The sequence below is a fragment of the Poecilia mexicana genome, unplaced genomic scaffold (genome assembly GCF_051168715.1).
Source record: "Poecilia mexicana isolate PSO_F unplaced genomic scaffold, ASM5116871v1 scaffold_13, whole genome shotgun sequence".
Classification (NCBI taxonomy): Eukaryota; Metazoa; Chordata; class Actinopteri; order Cyprinodontiformes; family Poeciliidae; genus Poecilia; species Poecilia mexicana.
Genome location: NW_028263382.1, coordinates 5,578,002 through 5,594,540, shown reverse-complemented (window position 1 = coordinate 5,594,540; position 16,539 = coordinate 5,578,002). Strand labels below are relative to the sequence as shown.

Genomic DNA, 16,539 nt, shown 5'->3' with positions numbered 1-16,539 from the left:
TCTCAGTTCTAGTTTCACTTCCTATCGCTGGATTTTTATTTAATTTCTCTTTATTTTAATGGTGGGAAGTGATAAAAAAATTAATCAAGTTAACTCCAGAGTCTGAAATTAATTATTCATGTTTTAATCAGCAACTTTTAAAATTTTTGCTGCTAACTGACTGACTACACTCGCCGGCCACTTTATTAGGTACACCTGTCCAGCTACTCATTAACGCAAATGTTGAATCAGCCAATCACATGGCAGCAACTCAATGCATTTCGGCATGTAGACATGACCAGACGATCCGCTGCAGTTCAAACCAAGCATCAGAACGGAGAAGAAAGGAGATTTAAGAGATTCTGAATGTTGAGTGGTTGTTGGAGCCAGAAGGGCTGGTCTGAGTATTTCAGAAACTGCTGATCTGCTGGGATTGTCACCCACAACCATCTCTAATTTTTACAGAGAATGGTCCGAAAAAGACCGTATCCAGTGAGCAGCAGTTTTGTATGCATAAATGTCTTGTTGAGGTCAGAGGTCAGAGGAGAATGGACTGGTTTGAGCTGATAGAACGGGAAAAGTAACTCAAATAACCACCCATTACAACCGAGGTCTGCAGGAGCGCATCTCTGAACGCACAACACGTCAAACCCAGAAGACTGCTGTTGCCCTCCTGCAGCTCCTGTCAGGTAGCAACAGAAAATGACAGGTTCACCAAAACTGGACAGTAGAAGACTGGAAAAATGTTGCCTGGTCTGATGAGCCTGGATTTCTGCTGCGACATTCAGATAGTTGGGTCAGACTTTGGCATCAACAACATGAAAGCATGGATCCATCCTGCCTGGTATCAACGGTTCAGGCTGGTTGTGCAGTGGCGTGGGGGATATTTTCCTGGCCCTTTGGACCCATTAGAACCACATGAGCATCGTGTCAACGCCACAGCCTACCGGAGTATTGCTGCTGAATGTCCACCCCTTTATGACCACAGTGCACCATGTTCTGATGGCTACTTCCAGCAGCATAAAGTGCTAATCATCTCAGGCTGGTTTCTTGAACAATGAGTTCAGTGAACTCAAATGGCCTCCACAGTCACCAGATCTCAATAGAAACCTTTGGGATGTGGTGGACTGCGACAGACTGGCGACCTGTCCAGAGTGACCCTGCCTCTCGCCCAGAATGTTTGCTGGAGAGGCACCAGCAGCCCTCCCGATCCCACAAGGGACAAGAGTGTTAAAAAATGGATGGATGGATGGATGGATGGATGGATGGATGGATGGATGGATGGATGGATGGATGGATGGATGGATGGATGGATGGATGGATGGATGGATGGATGGATGGGATGTGGTGGAACGGGAGAGTCACATCATGGATGTGCAGCCAACAAATCTGCAGCGACTGCCTGACACTATCATGTCCATATGGACCAGACTCTCTGAGCAATGTTTCCAGTACCTTGTTGAATCTCTGCCACTGAGGATTAAGGGAGTTCTGAAGGGGGTCCAACCTGGTACTAGCAAGGTGTACCTAATAAAGTGGCCGGTGAGAGTAAATGGCCGTATGAGCTCAGCAATAAATAAAGTTTTTAATCTTCATCCATCAGATTGGCGCAGAGTTTCAGGAAGTCCTGATCATCCATGGAGCTTCTTTAGAAATGTGGACTGTGGATGCTAACATTAGCAATAGCTGCTACATGTTAGCATTGAGATGCTGTTTTAGGCTAGCATAGCTTCGCTGCTAAGCTTACTCCTTTTAGCACAACTTGAACACAACAGTAGTCTTTCCAGAATCCAATCAGATCGTTCAGAAGTGGAAATTAACGCCCAGTGGGCAAAGAGAAGATGTTGAAAATGTTGCTAAACAGAAGCTAAAGCAGATTTTCTTAGTCTGATTAATGAACCTTCGCTCTGGGATTTGTTTTATCCCATTTAAAAAGGGTGGACATTTTTTAAGGTTGTCCTAAATCAGGTCTGGTTGTTTCTCTCAGGGATCTCCGGGGGAACCAGGACAGCGTGGCGTTCAGGGACTCCCGGTAAGGTAGAATATTTATCAACCTGCTGACTGTTTATGTTTGAAGAGAATTCCCTGATTCTGATGTTGATGCTGCTAAATATGCCAGAATAAGAGCCATTTTGGATCCTGTAGTGACCAGTGGTGTGGGCCGTGATCAGGAAGTTCTGTTCTGGTTTCAGAGTCGGGATGCGCCGCCTGGGACCAAAGGAGAGACGGGGATTGTTGGATTTCCAGGAGCCAGAGTACGTTTCCTTCGATCCATTACAGAAGTTTATCCAGCTTCAGTTGCTGCTTGAGTTTGGTTTTTCTTCCAGGGGGATTCTGGTCGACCCGGTCCGTCCGGACGGAAAGGCGCCCGGGTAAGTCAGAGCAGAAACACTGGTCCAGTCTAATGGTTCTGGGTCGGGTTAATTAAAGGTGTTTTTGGGTTTTCAGGGGATGAAAGGGAGCCAGGGTCTCCCAGGACTGATAGGTCAAGAAGGTTTTAAGGTCAGTTGGGTTTGTGACCCAGGTTCTGAAACTGAGTCCAGTTAAAGTTGTTATTCTGGAGGAAACAGGACAGATTTAAAGGAACGTGTTATTTAAGCTCTTTGTTGTGATATGACTCTTTGCTTCCAGGGCTTTGCTGGTGATCCGGGCCCTGAAGGCCCCCGTGTGATTGATGATGTCACTCACATAGGTACGGATCAATACACCAACCAGCCAATGGTCAGTTTGGTTTCTGAGCTTCCTGTCTTCCAGGTGACACCGGGGATCCTGGGTTCCCTGGGAGGAGGGGCCCTCCTGGCGACATGGGGCCAATGGGAGCGTTTGGTCCCCCAGGATTCCCAGGATCATCAACACCAGGTCAGTAAAATCATTTAACATTAAACATCAAAGCTGATTTAACATTAAACATCAAAGCTGATTTTCAATAGGAAAGCATCCAATCAACTATCAGAGCCAATCATTGTAGGGTGATGTCATAAAGAGGGATGATAGTGGTCTAGTCAAATCGATGTTACTATGAGGAGGACTGAAGGTAGCAGGACAGTGTTGGTGTTAGTTGCAGTAAATATTTGCTCACATTCAGGATGTGATGAATATGAACAAAAAGGCTGTTAATTATAAAGTTAGTCAAAATGAACAAAAATAATTTTGGTTCTTTTTACAAGAGAAACAAAATGGCCTTTCAAAATTATATTAACACAATCTTATCAATTCATTCGCAGCTGCTAGTCACAGTTCCAAACTGAATGTTTAACCAGCTAAGTATTTAGGTCCAAAGTAAAAACATAATTAACAAATTCTTCAATTTGAAGCTAAACGTTTCTAAATGTTTATCTCCAAAATAAATATTAAGTCAGAAAGCTAAATATTTAGTTTGCAAACTAATATCTTGCTTACAGACTATTTAACTACTAAATTAAACATTTAGCTAGCAAGACAAATATCCCGCTAGCGCTAGCTTACTGTTCAGACTGTTCAGATTCAGGTGGGATGAATTTCGTGTCTTAGGTCCATCTTCAGGACAGTCTCTGTGGTTTTCTTCAGGACTTAAAGGTTTTGATGGTCCGAAGGGCGAGCCTGGGTACAAAGGGGAGAGAGGAGATCCGGGTCAGACTACAGACGAAGTAGCACATGGAGAACCTGGAAAACCGGGACAGCGGGGACATCGAGGGCCGAAGGGACTGCAGGGCCTCCCAGGTACCACATCGGTTTCTGGTCCCTGCGGCTTCCAGCGGTCAGTCCTCCATGTTTGGCCTCCCTGTCTGCAGGAATGGTCTGTCTTAAAGGAGACAAAGGAGACATGGGAGAGCCAGGTGATGGGGGCATTCCAGGACCGAGAGGCAATGATGGCAGTAAGGGTCAGTGATGATTGTTTCTGACTTTTTTTTAAACGTGTCTGAAATGAAAGAAAAAACATGTTCCTGTGAGGAACCCATAAGTGTCAGATTAGCTCTGACTTCATGTTCAACCGTCGCGTTTCAGGCGTTCCTGGTGAATGTCTATGTAAATCTACTGACCAGAAGGGCCCTCAAGGGCCTCCAGGGCCTAAAGGGCTTCCAGGGTCAAGAGGACAGCCCGGACCCCCAGGCCCCAAAGGAGAGATGGGTTCCTCTGGAGACTCGGGAGCGGAGGGGGTCCAGGTGAGTTTCTCAACAAAAACATGGGAGGAAATCTCAGAAGAGTTCAGACTGAAGCAGCAGGTTGTGTTTTTCCTGCAGGGAGCGAAGGGCTTCAGGGGACGCAGCGGCCAGAAAGGACAGAAAGGTTTCACTGTGGGCGGCTTGAAAGGTCAGTTCATCACATTTACAGTTTTTTTCCAGATAATGACTAATTAAATTAAAGCAAATTGAGAGAATGTGAGGAACGTCATCAGTCTCTGAACTTCCTGTTTCCCTCTGGAGCTTCACCTTTGGGTTTTGTTTCCTTACTGCTGTAGATGTTTAAGTTGATTTAAGTTTGATATATCAACAAACTTCTGACCTTTAGCTGATTTCTTTTGTTTCCTTTGAATTATTTTGTTCAAAAAACAAAGTTTAATGTGTATAAAATACTTTAATAAAACATGAATATGACAAACAGAAACAATAAGAAACCAAAAACCTGCAAAGTGCAAAAATGATCAATAAATAATTTTGAGGAAGAGTTGGTAAACTATGATACAAAAATAAAATGAAATTTCAAGATGAAATCTGAAACAAAATTATTGAACTCAACACAGCGTTATTGGTCCGATTCAATACTGACTTCATATCAATATTTGGATCAATCTGCCCACTTCTTCTCACCCGCAAAAACGCAAAATCTTACCACGCAAATCTGGTCTAGTTTCCAGTGCAAGAAAATAAAGGAAAATCAAATCAATTCCAGCAAGAAGCAGCAGCTTGTTTTAAGTCAACGATTCCTTAATATTGGTGAAAAAGATTCTGGTTCCACCTGCAGATGTTTTTACTTAACAATCAACAGGCCCTGCACTGTTACCTAGCGACCCCAGCCAAGCCCCGGCGTTACCTAGCGACCCCGGCCAAGCCCGGGCGTTACCTAGCGACCCCGGCCAAGCCCGGGCGTTACCTAGCGACCCCGGCCAAGCCCGGGCATTACCTAGCGACCCCGGCCAAGCCCGGGCGTTACCTAGCGACCCCGGCCAAGCCCGGGCGTTACCTAGCGACCCCGGCCAAACCCGGACGTTGCCTAGCAACCCCGGCCAAGCCCGGGGGTTACCTAGCAACCCCGGCCAATCCCGGACGTTACCTAGCGACCCCGGCCAAGCCCGGACGTTACCTAGCGACCCAGTTGTTGTTCCACCGGCAGATTTTTCCCATACTATTAGTGACATAATCAAAGAGTGAAAATAATACTTCATCAGTATTACATCTTTAATTACTAAAAACAAGTTTCTGAAAAGTTACTTCTGTTAGTTTTGTCTTATTTCAAGTTTATCAGGACATTTGCACTGGAAACTGGACCAAAAGTATTTTTGCAGTGAGATGAATGAATGAATCTTGTGTTCATGTTTCAGAGATTCTCATTCTGATTTTGTTTCCAGGTGAAAAGGGAGAAAAGGGCAAAGTGGGCCCTGAGGGGGCCCCAGGAACCTGGGGCGCAGACGGACCCCCGGGGCGCCCAGGACCACCTGGAGATCCGGGACTTAAGGTCAGCCATAGAGGCGGAGTCAGGGAGCAAACCGGACCAGAGCAGAACCGAACCTCTCTCCTGGTTGTGTTTGGCTTTAGGGGGACAGTGCCTCTTGTTTCCCTGGAGACAAAGGCTTCCCTGGACCCCCAGGACCAAAAGGATTCCCTGGACAGCTGGGCCCCCCTGGAGTCAGTGTGGAGGGGCCCCCTGGAGAGCGAGGGCCCCCTGGAAACCCGGGACCCGATGGATTTCCTGGACCGCCTGGACTGAAGGGAGATCCAGGTAAAGCTGTTGGTGAAGTCAGATAAAATGAGTGCAGTGAAATTGTTTCACAACATTTCCTGTTTTTCTGCACCAGATTCAGAAAGCAGTTTCCTCTGAACACAAATCAATTTACTCTAACTTTACTTCAGGTTCTCCCAGTTGTGGCAGCCAAATTATAAAGGCAAACATTTGATTTGAGATGACCTATGACCTTGTCCCACCTCGGAAAATGAAAATACAGAATAGAAGTTAAATTAAACTGCACTTGTTTTACATGAAGTCTTTACAAATATACTGTAATAACTTTGCAGTTACACTGAAAAAACACAAACTCTTACCAAGTATTGCAGTTTCTAGCCTCTGGTGATCAAACGTACTTTCTGCTTCAGAAAATCAGCCTCCACTTGATTTACTTTTTGATTCTTTCCGCCTTCTTTTGTTTGACTCCGCCTTCTCTGGTTTCTCCGCTCATAGGAGACCGTGGCCCCTGTTTTTCGACCCCTGGCCCTCCGGGGCCAAAGGGAGACCGTGGACAACCAGGTAAGCCTCGTCTGAAACACCCGTCTCTTCGCCTGTCACTGCAGCTTCCTGCTCACCTGCCTCCATCTCCAGGTGCCTCAGGTCCTCCAGGTGCTAAAGGCACCGCTGGCATCCGAGGGCCAGACGGGCCTAAAGGGGACAAGGGACTGTCTCATGCTCCAGGACCGCCTGGGGACCGAGGTACCTCAGCGTTGGGTAGACGTGTCACACCTGTCCTGTCTGAGCCGACGGGTCCATGTTTCTTCTTCTGCCCCTGCAGGACCTCCAGGTGCTGATGGAGATCCTGGAGAAGACGGAACCGACAGTTGTTGTAACAAAGGAAGTCCAGGTAAAAACCAGCATCGGCTGAACAGTTTCTGATGGAAAGGAAGAACACCAGTCTACCAAAAGAAACTCCCACTTTCCTGATTCAAAAACATCTGGACTGGTGGGAATCAGCCGATTCCTCCAGAACAGTGAGAACTTTAAATTTATTAAACAGCCAGTGTGAGCCCACAAAGCTTTTTCCTAAAATTCACCATGTCTGCCATTTTGAGTCTAACTGAGCTGCTGAGTCTGTTTTCTGATTGGAGAAATAAAACAAAGATTATGATCAGTTCAAATGTTTTACTACCGTGGACAAGGTTTATTTCAAATGTAGTAAAATATTTGGACTGGAATCCAGACCATTAGTTCTTGGTAAGATTTTGTGTCTTTTCAGTGTTAAATATCTGGAAGCATTTTAGAAATGTAAATAAGTCAAACTTTATTTCAGTGTACCCGACTCTGTGCTCCAGGTTCTCCGGGGCCGCTGGGCCCCACTGGACTCCCCGGACCAAGAGGCAATACTCAGAGTGGCCCCCAGGGGCCCGAAGGCCGGCCTGGACCGCCGGGGTCCCCAGGACGTAAAGGACGCCTCGGCCCCCCGGGCAACCAGGGAGCACCAGGTGAGTTATGGGTCTGGGTCAGAGGTCGGCACATAACTGCATTGTGGTGGCGATGCAAAGTCACCGTGTTTTTCTAATCAAACTCGCCTCTTATTGGCTGAAACCAACAGCAATAGCATGAGAAGAGCCAATAAAAAGCGGTATGTTAATCAGCTGCGAGTTTCCCCCCAAAATGGTTCAGATTTACTCTGTAAACAAACCGAATTCAACACAAAGTTCACATCTGAAAACCTTAGAAGCTGAGATTTAAAACATGGAGCAGTTTCTTCATGAGTTGAACCAGTTTAATTAAAGCAAAAAACCAAAAATTATTTTCTCAGAAGTTGATGGTTTTTATCTTTTTCTGTTTCTGCTCTGTCAACTTGTTCCTGGTTTGCTAGTTTAAAGATAATCAGAAAACTGTACAGTGGACCAACACCAGTTCACACATTTTATTCATAGAGCATCTCTAAAATATTGAAAAGAGCTGGAGATTCTTTGGCCCAGCACTACCCAACACGCTATTGGCTGGCATTTGTAAAGCAACCAATCCTAGAGCAGCATTCATTTTCCTTGGTCCTGATTGGCTGAGCCCTCGAGTGTAGATAAGGAAGTCCTTAGTTGTTAGCTTCCACTAAGTGTAAGACGGTTTCCACTGTGTGTATTAATGCATATTAAGTTATATTTAGTGGTAAGCATGTTTAGAGGAGATCTCAAGTATTGATGGGTTTCAGCTATGAGTGTCTGTGGCCCCTAACCTCTGCAAATACCGGGAGTCCAGTGAATGGTCTAGTGGTCTAGAAGAGATGAAGGCTTGAATGTGTTTCCACAGGTCCCCAGGGGCCTTCTGGCTTTCCTGGAGCGAAGGGACACAAAGGAAATTTCGGGGCCCCTGGACGACCAGGCACCCCGGGGCCCACATCAGATGATTGTAAGGCAAGGACGCCTGATGGCATAGGCCCTCCAGGCCCTCCGGGACCTGGTGGCCCTCAAGGACCTCGTGGCCCTCGCGGTAATCATTTACCTCTTTTTTTTTCTTGACCTGTCTTTATTTGTTTTGCTTTAGTCATTTCGTGTGTTGAACAGTCTAACTTCATTTTTTTAGGTAATAAAGGTGAAATTGGGGATAAAGGTCTTCCAGCTATTGGTCCAAAAGGCAATATTGGAGAACCTGGATTTCCAGGGTCTCCAGGTACACAGGGACGTGAAGGGCCCCAAGGCCCTGTTGGGGACACTGGCCCAGTGGGGCCCTTTGGTAGGAAAGGTGAGTTCCTACCAGAAACACACCTGAAGGAATGTTCTTCTGTTTGAAGTCCTTCACTGAGATCCTGTTTTAGGTCAGACTGGGCCCGGGGGCTTTGAAGGAAGGCCAGGTTTTCCAGGAAACATGGGCATCCCTGGAGGCCCAGGCAAGCCCGGAGAGCGGGGTCCTAAAGGACAAGATGGAGGTCAGGGTTGTGCAGGCCCAAAGGGACCAAAAGGTACTACAGTGGTGATAGAACTACGGATTAAACCGTACAATACCAGGATCATGTTAATCATCCAGACTGCAGTTTTTGCTAACCTGCTACAGATTATGGACATGTGTTCTCCTGCAGGTCACAAAGGTTGTGCCGGTCCTCCAGGAGAACTCATTCCCAGACCTGAAAAGGGCCCAAGAGGACCACCAGGATCCTCCGGCGAGCCCGGATTCTCCGGACCACGAGGTGAGAGAAACTGGAGACTCTGTGAAAGTCTCCCTGTTGGTCAAACTCTGGTTCCATCTTAGATAACAGAGGACAGGAGCGTCCAACTCTAGTCCTCAAGACCTACCATCCTGCAGGTTTAGATGCAGTGTCACCTGGCCTTTACCAAACCATGGAAACCAACAGTCAGATTTCCATCCAGCTCTAGGTTTGGGTCTCATCCTCTGCTCTGATCTCTTTAGTATCAACTTTGTCTTTTCCACAGGAAACAAAGGTGAGGCTGGATGCCCAGGAAATACTGGGTATCCAGGCCCCAATGGACCCCCAGGCTGTAAGGGACCTCAGGGACCCCAAGGGCCCCAGGGTAAGCAAGGCCCGCCCGGACCTCCAGGAACCAAAGGACATCAAGGATACTTCGGATTTCCTGGGCTGAATGGAGAACCGGTGAGATGAGTTTTCTAGAGCTAACACTGGGTCGGAGTTCTGTTGGGTCAGACAGAATGTAGAGGTCTGAGGTTGGATCCAATTGGTGTTATACTGGCTGGAATAAAACAAGAGACCGTTGTTAGAGATGTCTGTCCGTCCATCCATCCATCGCGGGCGCTGGTAATCAGCTCCGTTGTCATGGAGTGGTTGCTATGGAATATCTGTTGTCTCTCTGAAAACAGGATTCTGAATTCATCAGGGAGTTCAGGGTCCTGCCAGAGGCCCCAGGAGAGGCAAACAGATGTTGTTGTGTTTTGTTCATAAATAAAAACTGTCTGATGGTCAGAAAACATAATGACCTCTGGTTGTGACTACAGGGCGACCCAGGATGTCTGGGACCCCCTGGGAGACCTGGTAATCCAGGACGTCATGGACCTAAAGGTACCTGCTGACTACCATATTTTCCGCACTATAAGGCACACCGGATTATAAGGCACACATTCAATGAACTGCCTATTTTAAAACTTTTTTCATATATAAGGCGCACCACCTTATAAGGTGCGTAGAATAGACAATACAGTAGAGGCTGGAGTTACATTATGCATCCACTAGATGGAGCTGCACTAAAGGGAATATCAAAAAAACAGTCCGACTCCAGTCGGCGAGGAGAGCCTTCCACGACTGGGCTGGGGCGTGGCCGGACGATGGTCACCCTTCTCCGTTCGCCCACAGTATGTTGGTGGAGAACGTGGTGCTAAACGACCTGCAGACACCTCATTATCAGGTTGGTAGGTAGATAGGTCAGTCAGACTTTATTAACAAACCAGCGTTCTGACAACTATCCCAGCATGCACCGCGCGCTTATTCTACGGGCGAAAATGAAGTCGGCGGCTGCTTACCGTAGTTGCTAGACCTGTTAAAAACTGAAGGTTTTTAGGTGCGCCTTATGTGCGGAAAATACGGTACGTCGCCATGACTCAGAAAGTCTTACTTCAGTTTACCAGGGATTATTTTTTTATTCGTCCTGCATAATTAAGCAACATTGGTTGGTTTTAACACAACTTTCTGCGTCTCAGGTGATAAAGGAGACACCCTTCGTGTTCCTGGTCCACCTGGAGATAAGGGCCATCCTGGGGACAGAGGCCCTGATGGTGACAATCTACTTTAAAATGGTTTGGTTCTTTAGGAAAACGTAAAAACCTATTTCATTGATGATCTGCTTCATGTCTCTCAGGCCCTTGTGGCCCTCCTGGAGATTGTGGCCCCAAAGGCCTCTATGGGACACAAGGACAGAAAGGATGCAAGGGACACAAAGGATTACAAGGATCCCCTGGTGAACCAGGTACAAAGACCTTCCTAAATCTGTGACAGAAGTGGAGGAGGAGGATCTGGGATCATGGTGACTCAGAGATGTTGTCTCCTTTAGGTGTGGCTGGTCCTCCAGGGCCCAGAGGTTACCAGGGGCTTCGAGGGCCTCCTGGTCGAGATGGAGTGGACGGTCCCCTGGGGAGGAATGGTTACGCAGGAAACAAAGGTCAAAACCTTTCAAAGATGAAAACATAAAGTTATGAAAATACATAGATGCTGTTTTTAGTGATAGTTCCCACGATTCAAGACTTTAAAATGTTGGAACCATAAAGTCCAACTCCAGTCCTCAGTGAGTCTAACTGCCCTGTGAAAGCAAAACCCAAAATTCCACCAAAGTGGGCAGAGCCAAGAGACTGGGGACTAATTATTGGGATAAACCAGGTGTTGCCAACTTCAGAACTTTGTCACCATATTAGTGACTTTTCAGACCCTCTAGATCATTTTTTTTAACAGAAAGTTAATTTATGTGTGAATAATCCATTTGGCTCGTATCAACCAGAGGTCTGAAGCAGTGGGCCAAACACAGAGCCCTGAGGCACACCAAAGCCAAACAAAAATGGATGCCACAGGTTGGTTTTCTTTTTTAAATGATTTATTTTGTTTCTTCAGGAGCTCCGGGACTACCAGGGCTTCATGGATTAGATGGACTGAGTGGACAGAAAGGAGCCAAGGGGTCCAAAGGTGTGAGGAACACTGGACACATTTTAAGAAGGAAAACATAGAAAAAGTAATTTTAGTTGGCTGTTTTGTAAACTTTCATTTGAATATAGTTCAACTGAACACTAGCGCTTTAGCGTTAGCTGAACTAATGTGTAACAGTTAACTGTGCTAACTGTGGTTTGCACAGTTAGCTTTTTAGTTAGCAGTGCTAACCACTGTAAATGATTATTCTGGTGTGTTTTTATTGTTCTATTTGGCTGGATGTTATGTTGGTAGTAAAGCCTTTTAAAAACCACCAGAAAGCAACCAAACAGACCTGCATGTTGTAGTGAGCCAGGCTAAGCTCCACACTGATTCAGCCTAACTTTATTAAACTAAAGTTACAAGAAATCAAACTATTTAGTCCCCACTGTAACTTTATAGTTGAAAGACCCGTCAGATCTAAAGAACATATATTTCTTTACAGAACAAATATTAATGGCCACCTTTTTCCCCGAACCAGGGCACAAGAAATATCCACTTATATCAATATACAGTCCTAAACAAATGTAACCCAGTCAGTTTGTTACTCACGACCTCCAGGAGAGTGGGAAAACGTTGCAGGCCTGTTAGAAAAAAGCGGAATTGAAATCCCAGAGGAAAACATTGAGAGCGCTGCAATTCACTCGTCCTCTCCTCCCGACCTCCATTGAACGCAGCAGACCACGTTAGGCCGAAGAGGCTAGCTCACTTAGCTCAGCTCAAAGCTCGTCTACTTGCATCTGTCTCCTCTCGTCCCGTCCCACTCGCGTCGACCAAGCTCCTCCAATTTCTCCCGAATTCCGTCCACTCCCGTGCTTTGTCCGGTTTTCTCTCCCTTGAGTCTGTTTTTCTTCACTTCTTGTCCGCTCGTCTGACCTTCCGTTCCTCACGTTTCTCCTCTCTTTCTTCCTCCCGCCTCCTCTTCTCTCAACCAATCATGAGTCACGCACCGGACGGACTGTCTCAGTGACCAATCAAATAGCAAAGCGACTTACGTCACACTAATACTACTTTCAATTGCAATATTTACATAAAATAATCCTCTTAGTTGATTTACAAACAATACAGTTTAATTACTAAGTAAGCAAATTACTTAATAATGAACTTTACTCTTTATATTATTTAAATATTAAAATAAAGGAAAATACTAGTGTATTTCTTTCAGAAACAAGAATATGAAATCCACAGCTATCACCAATACTATGCAATAGTAAATAAAGGGTTTCTTTTAATATATTTGTGTCCTGTCTTCCACTATGTAAGATTTCTATTAACCTTTGCATACAGTCATTACAGTAACCTCAGTTTACCATTGGGCTACATGTTATTACAGGTTGCTTGTTATTTAAGTCATGCTCTCATTTAGCTACTGGACTTTCTGTGGTTTCTCATAAATTCCTCTGAATGCTGGTCATCCTCAGGTGTATGTCCGGGCAACAGTAAAAGTGAAAGAGGCCCTCCAGGCCCTAAAGGTCATCCAGGTCCTCCAGGTCCTCCAGGTCCCACTTGTCCACCCAAGAACGGCCCACCAGGACCGAAAGGTCCAACGGGACCCAAAGGTCTGCAATGACTCATAATTCAAATGAATTCATGCTGCGTCAAACCAAATCTGACCGTAAAAGGTTCATCTGTGTGTTCGTCATACAGGGCCTCCAGGTGATAATGGACCGCCAGGTCCGCCTGGAGGCAACTGTAAAAACCCAAAACCAGGGCCACAGGGGGATCCCGGTGATATGGGCCCAGATGGAGATCCAGGTCAGTGATAGTGTTACTTTTAACATTTCCTCTTGAAGAAATTTCAGTCTGAATCTAATCCAACACCCGCCTGGCGTTAACCTTGCAGGTTGTCCTGGTGATATGGGAGATCCTGGTCCAAATACACCAAATTGTGGGGACAAAGGAGACACCGGTGATCCAGGGTACTTGGGGCCAAAAGGACGCCGTGGATATCAGGGGCCACCAGGACCACCAGGCAACCCTGGAAACCAAGGCCCCAAAGGTCAGACTGCTTACATTGTCAGCACCGAGGTTCTGGTGCTGGTTCTTATGAAGCTGAATGGAGACACTGTAGGGAAAACTGGGGTAAAACTGGGGGAAATCTGAGGCTTCAGAGGTTTTAAGGTGAAGTTAAGCCATGAAACCTGATGGTTCTCACTTCGTCTGTTTTGTGAGGATCAAGTTGAACTTTCAGGTTGACTAATCAACATTTTCAGACAACAAACGACTGGTTCCACTATGCTGCCATAAACCCCTTCAGCTAAGAACCCCAAACCTCCAACCAGTCCCGGGTTGGTTCTTCTGGGAGTTTCAGCTGCAGTTCTGTGTGTTTCAGTGTTGCAGGTACAGCCAATCAGCACCAAAGAAAACAAATGGCACTCTTCGATTGGCTGCTTCGCAAACAACAGCCAATAGCGTGTCAAGTGACAAAACGCCAAATTGTTTCAAACTTTCAGCTGTGCTTTCTTGATGTTAGCTCACATGCTAGCTGATCGCAGATGGACCGGTCTTACAGTCAGGGTAAACCAAAAATTATGGTTCGCCCTGATTGGTTAGAGCCAACAAATTAATGTGTGTTTGTCTGATCAGGTATGAGAGGCGACTTGGGTTTCCTGGGCATACCTGGAGAACGGGGTGTGAGGGGTCATCCGGGTCGCCCAGGGCCCAAAGGAAGGCCTGGATGCAAAGGATCAGACGGTCCAAAGGGGCAGAAAGGCCGAATCTTACCAAATGGCCCTCCCTGCTCACCGGTTAGGGGCCCTAGAGGACCACCTGGCCCTCCTGGAGCTAGCGGAGATCGGGGCTTGAGGGGCGAAATTGGCCCCAGAGGGAGGAATGGTGAGGAACTTGGTCTGATAGGCCAGTTTGGATCTGACTGCATCTGATTTTCCTGATGGTTGACAATGTGCTTCAGGGATGAAGGGGGATCCTGGGGCTGATGGAGCAATGGGCCCCCGGGGACAAGAAGGTTCCTTAGGACAGATGGGAGAGCCAGGCCAGCCTGGAGAGAACGGAGATCTAGGAGAAAAAGGTAAGACATCTCACCTTCAGTTAGGGGCCAGTATCATCACTGTGGGGTATCTGATCACTTGTTTTACGCCTGGACAACACGTTTTTGAGGCCGTCCACAGCAGAGCGATGAGTATCAAACCCAGGACCTTCTTGAAAAGGTCCTGGGTTTCTTTTTCTTCAAAGTCCTAATGCATTCTGCTGCTCACAGGTCCTTAAAGTGTTGCCCAAACACAACCTGACCAATCAGTGCTCGGCTTTATCACCTGCCATGCTCTCTGTGTATTGCAGGTGATCTGGGTCCCCCCGGTGACCCAGGTCCACCAGGACCGACCGGAGGCATGAAACCAGGGTTCCTGTTGGTGAAACACAGCCAATCAAAGGTTGAACCAACATGTCCACCAAATACGCATCTGCTTTGGACTGGATACAGCCTGCTGTACCTGGAGGGCCAGGAGAAGGCGTACTCCCAGGATCTGGGTAAGGAGACATCGGTCTTCATCCTGGGCGGATGAAGACCGGAGCGGGGCGGGGTGCAGGTTCCTTCTCAGTGCCATTACAGCCTGGTAAACTTTCCTCCACATGAAGGAGAAGCAGTTTTGGTGCAGAAATCAGGGTGTCCATGCTGTAGCGCAGTCATCTGATTCTCCTGCATGTTCCCAGGTCAGGCCGGTTCCTGCGTTCCCGTGTTCTCCACCTTGCCGTTCTCCGTCTGCGAGACCAAAAAGTGCAAATATGCCAATCGAAACGACAAATCCTATTGGCTGTCGACGATGATGCCGCATCCAGGCCATCCATTCAGAGGAGATACCATCAAGGAGTACATCAGTCGCTGTGTGGTGTGTGAGGCGCCCTCTGCTGCTGTGGCCATGCATGACCCCAACTCCAGCGAGCCACCAAGCTGCCCCCCCAACTGGAGCCGCCTGTGGACCGGATATTCCTTCATCATGGTGAGGCATGCTGGGTAAAAAACATGGCAGAGAGGTACACTGGTCACTCTCTGGTTGTTTGTCTTTTGTGTCTCTGTGTTGTCGTGGTAACAAGTCCAGGGTGTCCGCTGCCTCTCGTCCAATGACTGTTGGAGATAGGCACCAGCTAACATAGGCAGATAATAATGATAATAATAATAATAATAATAATAATAATAATAATAATAATAATACATTTTATCTTTTCTTAGTACTCAAAGATGCTTTACTGGAGTTCAATATAAAATCAAACGTTGCAACAGAACAGAAAAAGGACAGATTATACATATAGAGGAAGGAAATGTTGATGAAGATTCACACTGAAGTCGTGCAGATATCAGCTGTGGGAATACTTGGTGAGGAGTCTAACAGCTGCTGGGAGGAAGGATCTGTGATAACGCTGCTTAGTGCATTTAGGATGCAGCAGTCTGTCACTGATGGAGCGCTGCAGTTCAGGAACAGCTTCATGTCTGGGGAGGAGGGACGATGTCCACCAGCATGGAAGATGGCTGATGCCTCCGTAGAATGGATCTAGTTAAAGGAAATGTTATTTTTAGACTGATTTCCTCAGTCGACCCGGTTCTACTGGAACCAGAACTCCATCATCTGCCGATGCAGATGATGGAGTTCTGGGCATCGGAAGTGTGGCCGGATGGTTACAAAGAGAGGGAAGGTCGTCCACACAGAAGGGGTCTCACTCCCAGAAGGAACAATAGCAGACATAGAGCACAGTTACAAGTACCTGGGAATACCACAACCAAATGGCAACCTCGATGAGGTCACAAGGACAGGAGCCACAGCCAAATACCTCCAACGAATAAAGCAAGTCCTGAGAAGCCAGCTCAATGGCAAGAACAAGATCCGTGCAATAAACAGCTATGCCTTACCAGTAATCAGATACCCTGCCGGAATAATTAGCTGGCCAATGGAAGAGATAAAGGCCACGGACGTTAAGACTCGGAAGCTACTAACCATGCATGGAGGGTTCCACCCCAAATCCAGCACCCTGAGACTGTACACAAGCCGTAAGGAAGGAGGCAGAGGACTAGTGAGCGTGAGAGCCACTGTCCAGGATGAAACATC

At 46.9% G+C, this 16,539-nt stretch overlaps 1 protein-coding gene across 1 annotated transcript in view; it reads left to right on the top strand.

Annotated features, from left to right (window-relative positions):
* The window catches only part of col4a4 (collagen, type IV, alpha 4), a 36,068-nt gene that overhangs the window by 14,782 nt on the left and 4,747 nt on the right, over positions 1 to 16,539 (top strand). Inside the window, exons 14-46 of the mRNA XM_088011535.1 lie at positions 1,967 to 2,011; positions 2,172 to 2,234; positions 2,307 to 2,351; positions 2,428 to 2,481; positions 2,611 to 2,671; positions 2,734 to 2,838; positions 3,526 to 3,678; positions 3,750 to 3,839; positions 3,964 to 4,121; positions 4,200 to 4,269; positions 5,525 to 5,631; positions 5,712 to 5,895; positions 6,352 to 6,417; positions 6,490 to 6,597; positions 6,677 to 6,745; positions 7,194 to 7,343; positions 8,155 to 8,334; positions 8,428 to 8,586; positions 8,660 to 8,803; positions 8,921 to 9,028; positions 9,273 to 9,451; positions 9,811 to 9,874; positions 10,510 to 10,584; positions 10,668 to 10,775; positions 10,860 to 10,967; positions 11,411 to 11,482; positions 12,904 to 13,041; positions 13,130 to 13,237; positions 13,326 to 13,481; positions 14,069 to 14,317; positions 14,394 to 14,510; positions 14,780 to 14,968; positions 15,152 to 15,438. Coding sequence (XP_087867661.1) covers positions 1,967 to 2,011; positions 2,172 to 2,234; positions 2,307 to 2,351; positions 2,428 to 2,481; positions 2,611 to 2,671; positions 2,734 to 2,838; positions 3,526 to 3,678; positions 3,750 to 3,839; positions 3,964 to 4,121; positions 4,200 to 4,269; positions 5,525 to 5,631; positions 5,712 to 5,895; positions 6,352 to 6,417; positions 6,490 to 6,597; positions 6,677 to 6,745; positions 7,194 to 7,343; positions 8,155 to 8,334; positions 8,428 to 8,586; positions 8,660 to 8,803; positions 8,921 to 9,028; positions 9,273 to 9,451; positions 9,811 to 9,874; positions 10,510 to 10,584; positions 10,668 to 10,775; positions 10,860 to 10,967; positions 11,411 to 11,482; positions 12,904 to 13,041; positions 13,130 to 13,237; positions 13,326 to 13,481; positions 14,069 to 14,317; positions 14,394 to 14,510; positions 14,780 to 14,968; positions 15,152 to 15,438 — 3,969 coding nt within the window. The remainder of the gene's footprint in view (positions 1 to 1,966; positions 2,012 to 2,171; positions 2,235 to 2,306; positions 2,352 to 2,427; positions 2,482 to 2,610; positions 2,672 to 2,733; positions 2,839 to 3,525; positions 3,679 to 3,749; positions 3,840 to 3,963; positions 4,122 to 4,199; positions 4,270 to 5,524; positions 5,632 to 5,711; positions 5,896 to 6,351; positions 6,418 to 6,489; positions 6,598 to 6,676; positions 6,746 to 7,193; positions 7,344 to 8,154; positions 8,335 to 8,427; positions 8,587 to 8,659; positions 8,804 to 8,920; positions 9,029 to 9,272; positions 9,452 to 9,810; positions 9,875 to 10,509; positions 10,585 to 10,667; positions 10,776 to 10,859; positions 10,968 to 11,410; positions 11,483 to 12,903; positions 13,042 to 13,129; positions 13,238 to 13,325; positions 13,482 to 14,068; positions 14,318 to 14,393; positions 14,511 to 14,779; positions 14,969 to 15,151; positions 15,439 to 16,539) is intronic.